Source organism: Triticum dicoccoides, chromosome 7B (assembly GCF_002162155.2).
Source record: "Triticum dicoccoides isolate Atlit2015 ecotype Zavitan chromosome 7B, WEW_v2.0, whole genome shotgun sequence".
Classification (NCBI taxonomy): Eukaryota; Viridiplantae; Streptophyta; class Magnoliopsida; order Poales; family Poaceae; genus Triticum; species Triticum dicoccoides.
In genome coordinates this window covers 504,484,442-504,491,747 of record NC_041393.1, presented here as the reverse complement: position 1 = coordinate 504,491,747, position 7,306 = coordinate 504,484,442, and the positions used below count along the sequence as shown (strand labels likewise).

Genomic DNA, 7,306 nt, shown 5'->3' with positions numbered 1-7,306 from the left:
ATCTCAACGTTCTTAATGCCTCCTCGTTCTTTCCCACACTAATCTCAACGTACTTAATGCCTGTTTGGGACTGATCCGTTTCACTAAAATCAGTTTCGCTCCACTAAATTCACTTTGGAGCAGTTTCATACAGAAGTTGTAGCACTACCAAAGGGAATGTTTGGCTTCCATCTAGCTCCAAATTCAAGAATGGGAAATTTGGTGCAAAGGATCTATTTGATTGGTTGAGGGGGGGCAAAGGGGTATCCACTTACTAGTGGCAGTGATGGGTAATTTCCCCAACTTCAGCTTCTAGAGTTTTTTGGAGCACCCCCTACAGAGCTTCATAAAAAACTGGGAGTCGTACCCCGGATTCTAGTTTTTTTGCGGAACGGCAATATCATGGAGCTACCCCGTTTGGCTTGTGTTTTCTGGAGCGGAGCTGAATTTTAAGGAGTGGAGTTGTCCCAAACAGGCTCAAATCTAGTGAATGAGATGTGATCTTATTTCACACTTTGTGTCATCGGGCACGAAATGTGTTTCGCGTAAACTGTTGAGGTTTTTATGTATTTATGTTACAGAGGCTGGAAGCAGTAAAACTATGTATAAAAAAGAAGTTGACGCAACAGTCTAACATTTTGAAATGAAACGGAGGCACTCATAGGATCACAGTAACCTGGAAGAATCTGAGAAGGGCAGTATCAGGACCATGCTGCGTGCTCATATTCCTCCTCCACTACACATGCAAAAGTTGTCTTGTAACTTCAAACCTGCCAGGAAGCCAGCGCCTAAATAACAAATAAACACATGCATGCAGTCTGCATGGAAAGCATCCAGTTCAAGTATTACTGTATTAGCCGTCCATGGTCCAATCAACTGTTTTTGCAAAAGCTCCGAAAAGATGAGGGGGTGAAATATATTAGGAGCAAGAGGTGACATAAAGCCTTTTCGTTTATAGCAGGTGACATGACAAGCTTTTCCTTGCCCCTAGCTAGCTCTCTTCTTTTGCATGTGACAGTATAACAAAAGAATATGGATAACATTGATTCTCTCTCATGCATGCCACTGAGAAGGTTTTGGAACCAAAGATATTCCTCAAGGAAAAAAGGAAGATTTTGGAACTAAAGCCCCCCCCATCACCTTACTTTGCCATCTTAGTTTGCTTGGACATGGAATATTTCTTCACACATGTGTATCTCGCAAAACTATTAAATAATCTAACATGTAAACAAATGGACCAATTCAACAGAGCATATACCAGCTTTACAAAGGTATCATTTCCTTCTTTTCCCAAATTTTAGCTTCTTTGCTCGGACATATGTCAAAAAGTAAAAGTAAATTGGTGTACACAATAATTAACCAATGAAGCAATAGAATCAGAAAGCAAGAAAAGATGTATGGTATACTCCTGATTATTCAATACTAATAGGCTGACAATTGACCGAAAAGACCACGATAAACGATGATTGTCACAATGATTTGCATTGATCAGCGTGAGCAACCACAGCCGACGGTGAACTGACCTTCTCTTATGATGTCATGACCTTTGTTTTATGTACTCTCCTTTTTTTTCTGTTTCCCCTTTTGCTTTTGCTCAAATATCATCTTTGTCTCTTTAGACATTCGAATTTGTGCACTCAGATGAAACTTCCATCGCTCTATCTAGACACATTGGGAGAAGAGAAAGGTAAATCTAGAGAGAGAGACGGGGGGAGGGGGGGAGGGGGGGATAAAAGCTGGGGTTTGATTTTGTTGGACACTTTGCCTTTTGGGTGTTTCTTGGAAGCCACTCCTCCTATGCTGCTATACCTGTGCTTTTTGGTCTTGTAGACGATTGGTTAAATGTATGCTGATCCTATCATGGCAGTAATGATGTTTGGGCTCGGCTTGGGTACCTCTCCAAGACCGGCTAATGCCTACGGTGCATGGCGGATGTGTTGCTCTTTCACCCATGATGATCCTGGTTGTCAGAAGGCCAGAAGGATGGGTACTGCCATTCTGTGCCCTCCTTGCTCCCTGATGTTTCCTGGAAGAAAAGGAGGGGTAAAAATTAGAAGTGTTGCAGAGATAAGGGAGTTGCATGATATATGTAAAAAAAAGTAGAACAAACGTTGAGACAGTGGCGTACAACTAGGATTAGACCGGTGAAAGTGGCGTTCCACGGTAAAAAAAATAGAACATTTATCTAGTTGTACCGGTCTAATATTCCTAGTTTAACTACAATGAAGAAAAATGGCACGACAAGCAAGAAGAAGAACAAATCTAGCAGCACTGGATACAATAGTAAGGCTTCCCTAAATATGTGCGCCATTATTGGTACTATACATACGAGCTTCCCATGTTCAACAGCAAAAAGATGTGAAGTGTGTGTGTGTGTGAGAGAGAGAGAGAGGGAGAGAGAGAGAGAGATTTCTTACTCCTCCTTTGGACCTTCTCGATGTACATCCCATGATCACCTCTTCGAGGCCAGAAGTCGACCGTCCATCGAACTTTCGCGTTTGGTGTGGCCGCTCATCCTCCTAATCACATTCGTTTTGTGTCACAGATTAATCAAACCAAACCATAAGAACAAAGTGTATACACTTACGTACAACGCAAAAAAAAATGCATGGATCAATGCTGGTGAGCTACCTGATTATGGTAGCTCGGTGCCCCATGACCGTAGGGCTCCGCTGTCGGCGCCGTAAGCACAACCGAGCCCTGGTGGACCGGAATCAGTGTGGCAATGGGGTCCGTCGGTGTGCTTACTTGGAACGCCGCTGTCGACGAGCGGTGGTGCTCCTGTTGGAGGCCGGGGTAGTGGTGGTGGTGGCGCCGGTGATCGTGCTCATCCACGACGTGATGCCGCTGCTGCTGTTGGTGCTGCTGGAGCTGATGGTGAAGCGCTGCAGGACGATGCAACACTCCCTCGTCAGCCCTAACTTGCACCACTTGGTGATCTGATCCTCCCATTCCCACCTGCGTGTATACAGATTAGCTGTAAATGTTAATACTCCTCAGAGTACTTGCACGGTACAAATCGTACGTAATAATTAACTACATTGACAAGTATTCCTTTCATTATGAATTATAAGATGTTTTGGATATTTCAATATGGATTACATACGGACTGAAATGAATGAACAAACATGCTAAAACGTGTTTATATACATCTGATTCGGAAAAAAGTTAGAACATCTTATAATTTGGAACGGAGAGATGCTACATGGTAACCATAACTTAGTTGATTGGCCTGTACTCCCTCCGTCTGTAAATACTTGTCATTAAAATGAACAAAAAGGGATGTATCTAGAACTACAATACATCTAGATACATCCCTTTTTATTCATTTTGATGACAAGTATTTCCGGACGGAGGGAGTATATAGTAAGCATAACTTAATTTTGTTACTTCTCTAAAAAAAACTTGATTATGTTACACCCAAGCTTCTATTGATGAGTAAACGTCTCACTGTTTGGTAGACAGGGAAAGTGAACAAATTTAGAAAGTAGGGCAAGAGATATTATTATTCTTAGATCTTATATATGCTGATACATATATAAACATGTGGGTAATGAATAGACCGTTCGTGCCCTTAATTAGGGTTGCTTGCTGTGTGGACAAAGTGATGCCCTAATTAAGCACAGCATTTGACACTGTGCAGATTGTGGACTAGGCGTGTAGAACTGACCTACAACCAGTTTGTGTACGTCTTCTTACATCTTAATTAATTGCATGGTATGGAAATATGTGTTACTTCAACCTTGCATGCATGCATGTAGGTCAAAGACATCCATCACTTTAGGTAAGATCTCCACCCTAGCTATTACTGTTTTCTTCCAGAATTTCCCTCACCTTACCATTATGTTAATTCATTGATCAGATTGTGCTGAATGGACACATTTGCCTTGACACCACAGTGACCCCACAACCCTCACAGACAAAAACATTGCATCAAATTCCTACCTACATTTCGTCGATAATAGAAAAGGGGAACATTTCAACTCCAAGATACCTTCCAACTCCAAATGCATCCAAATTGAAATGAAAAGGACACGAACCCGATAATGCGAGCAGTTCTGGCTATATAGGTAGGCTCAGGAAGTTGGAATCATATATACTCTATAACACAACGGAAGTGTCGTGCATACGACACTTGAGGCTAGGATTGCAATATGATGCTTAATCCGGTGGGCTCCGTTGCTTTGGGCTGATGCATCGAAGGCTCCCATGTAAGGTCGTAATAAAATCGTACGAGATACAGCGTGTCTACCAGGACTATTAGTGAGGGCTAGCTATTGAGTTTCTGAAGATTGCACATCAGGTTTCCTTGGATGTGCCAAACACACGATGGCATGAGTTATGCCGTAAACATCTATTGGTACCATTTCTTAGTCGCTTCCACGCTACAGCTTGGAAAGCAACACAAATAAGTCATGCCACAAACAAATTTAACCGAATAGAAATCTTCTGAACCACAAACTTTAAATACAAATTTTATCTAAACCCGGAGAAGCAAAACAAATACACAAAATACATATAACTTCTTGTTTACTAGTATATACTTTTTGTTCATGCACAAATCACATTATAATGACTTACATCAGTCGATGTGCTCTTGTGTACTCGACAATCCAATATTCGTGATGAATGTCAGATCGGCGTTTTTGGTTTGACATTGCTCTTCATGAAAGGTTTTGATTTTGTCATCCACTCGCCCTAGCCACAATATATCTCCCAAATTTTAAAATGACAAAAAACATCCAGTAATTTAAAACAATGATTTCTTTTCTTGTGGGTCTTTGATGTTTAAACTAGGCTACAATGTATGGCTCCTCTCCACCTCCTTGCTCCTTGAACCCACCTGCTCTTCCTCCCTACCTTATTGTCGGGAACCGTATAAGGCTATCCTAAGTTCCGCGACATCAAGAGGGAAGGGGTTGGCATCATCCGTTTAACGCAAGTGAGACCCTAGCCCCGCTAGGCGGATGTCGTCAGTGCTGGTCATCATCGTTCTCTTCACCACTCGGGTCAACCTCCACACTCCCTTTTCCGTCCCTCGGCACATCCCTCTTACTCCCTATTCCTCTCTCCATCGGGCATGCCCGACCTCCCTCCCTTCCTCCTCTCATATCGACATCGGTTGCATGTAGATCCAAATTGTGTTTTTTTTTTCTTCTGAAAAGGAGGGTATCCCGATCTAGAGTCGGTAGGTGAGTGTTTCACTCTAAGTTGTTCAATGTGCACTTTCCCTTGATATCTTGGTTATTTTTGGATCCCCCGGTCTCTCCCTCCCCCTCTCCCCACAAGAGTATGTTAGATTGAACGGCCGAGGAAATGCCAAAAAAAAAGCTTATCTTTCATCTAAAAAACATCTAGCACTCGTGCCACAGGCCCGAATACCCCAACTACTACTAGAAGAGATTGATCAAAACTCACCTCCTCGACGGTGTTTCTGAACTGCGCGAAGCTAAAGTCCTGGATGTGTGTGGTGCCCTGGAATGCGGCGTTGACCATGTCAGACGGGGTCATGCGCACCGCCGGTGATGTGCCTGCACTGTCGACCCTCCTCTTCTGCACGGCGGACCTGCCAGTGCTAGATGGTACTGATGCCGAGGCTCCATCCCCGACGCCGCACTGCCTCGGCTGCGTCTGGTAGAAGATCTTAGAGACAACGAGCTCGCCCTCGCGCTCTTCCTCAGACTCACCGAGGTGATACTGGTGCATCACCCAGTTGGTCTTCTCGGGCTTTCGGTGCTTGCCGAAGTTGGTGTAGAGCACCAAAATCTTCTTGCACCCCCTCTGTCGGCCGCCCACAGCCACCGGCCGCGTCTTGCCAGTCTTGTGCCACCGCGTCTCGCTCCGCTGCTGCTGTTGCTGCTGCTGGTGTGCTGCACCCGCAGCCGCTGATCCGGCGGAGGAGAGAGTGGAAGCGTCTACAATTGCCGGCGGCTGGATCTTCCGGCGCTTGCGGGTGCCGGTGGTGTAAGCCTTGGATGGCCGGTGGAAGAAGTGCCTGCTCAGACCGTCCTTGGACACACCTGCATGAGCATGGCCACGGATGTCAGGACGTGCATGCCACCCGAGGAATAGTCATGTCTATTTTGGTTGGACAACTTTGAAAAGAAAAAGCGAGAGAAAATAGACAGTGATGCAACTATGCGACATCAGCCCGTCGGCTGTTGGAGGATATAACAACCTTGAGAGGGGGACAAAACCTAACTTTGGAAGCTAGGGGCAGATCTCATGTCACATTTCATTCTGGAGAGAGAGAAATATGCCACGGCCATTAATGCCGTACGTGCAGTATCGAGAGATATGGGTGTACAATATTTCTTCCTTTTGTTCCAAGATTCCTACAACGCCCTTGAAAATCTACCAGTGATATTTTTCATGTGTATGGAGATGTGCGCATCAAGTATTCAAATGCAACTTTTTTTTTGAGGGGAAATGCAACGAAACAAATCCCAAAACACGAAAGAGAAGATGGTGAATGTATACACAATAAACTGACGAGAACCCAAAAAAAAACCTGAGCCTGAGCTACGAAACAAGAAACTGAAATTGCAGTATTCCAAAAACTAAAACATTGTATTTCGAAAGAAAAAATATCCCAACAGAAGAAAACACTTTGAAGAGATTGGAAACGTACGGTAGCTAGCTAGAAACAGATGTTTTAGATAGATTATTATTAAGTTACTAAGCTAGAAGTTAGCCTCCAGACAATAAAAAAACTATAGAAATTAACCTGGCAGTTTTTCTGGGTGGGTGTAACAGATTCCATCCTCCCCCTCAATGGTGGGTATGAACTCGTCGATGAGAGGGTGAGACGGGGCCGCCACCGCCGCCGTGCCGCCGGACTGGACTTTCGCCTCCAGATGCTCGATCAGTTCCTGATCCGTCGGGTCGAATTTCACCCCAGCCGGGAGCCCCACCCAATCCTGCATACATATACATGATGAATCAACGGAAATAAAGCCTATAGCATAACCGAAGTTGTCACGGGCCGGGATCATGCGTATGTACCAGCTTCTGGTCGATCTTGTGGCCGCACCTGGGACAGCAGCTCGAGTCCGACATGTACTTGCGGTGCTCCTCAATCCTCGATCCGATGAGGTGGTGGCCGCCGCTGCTTGTTCCTCCTCCTGCCGTTGCCGTTGCACCATCGTCCATGTCTCAGTCGTCACCTCAGATACTCCTGCCAAGGGGACAGTAGCACCTTGCCTGGCTATCTTCCCAACCTAAGCATGATCACATGTAAGAGAGAGGATTATTCACAGGGTGGAGGGAGGAGGAGGAGGAGGAGGGGGATGGAGACAGGAGAGATAGGGGTGGAGAGGAAAGGGAG

General features: G+C 44.9%; 1 protein-coding gene across 1 annotated transcript; it reads right to left on the bottom strand.

Moving 5' to 3' along the window:
- Nucleotides 1-620: 620 nt before the first annotated feature.
- Nucleotides 621-7,300, bottom strand: LOC119341923 (NAC domain-containing protein 75-like). Its single transcript, XM_037613771.1, has 6 exons — nucleotides 6,985-7,300; nucleotides 6,707-6,899; nucleotides 5,398-5,999; nucleotides 2,611-2,937; nucleotides 2,397-2,498; nucleotides 621-2,005 (listed from the first exon to the last, which is right to left on the bottom strand). Exons 1-6 carry the CDS (start codon nucleotides 7,129-7,131, stop codon nucleotides 1,925-1,927), a joined length of 1,452 nt encoding a protein of 483 aa, XP_037469668.1. The 5' UTR covers nucleotides 7,132-7,300; the 3' UTR covers nucleotides 621-1,924.
- Between the last annotated feature and the right edge of the window lie 6 nt (nucleotides 7,301-7,306).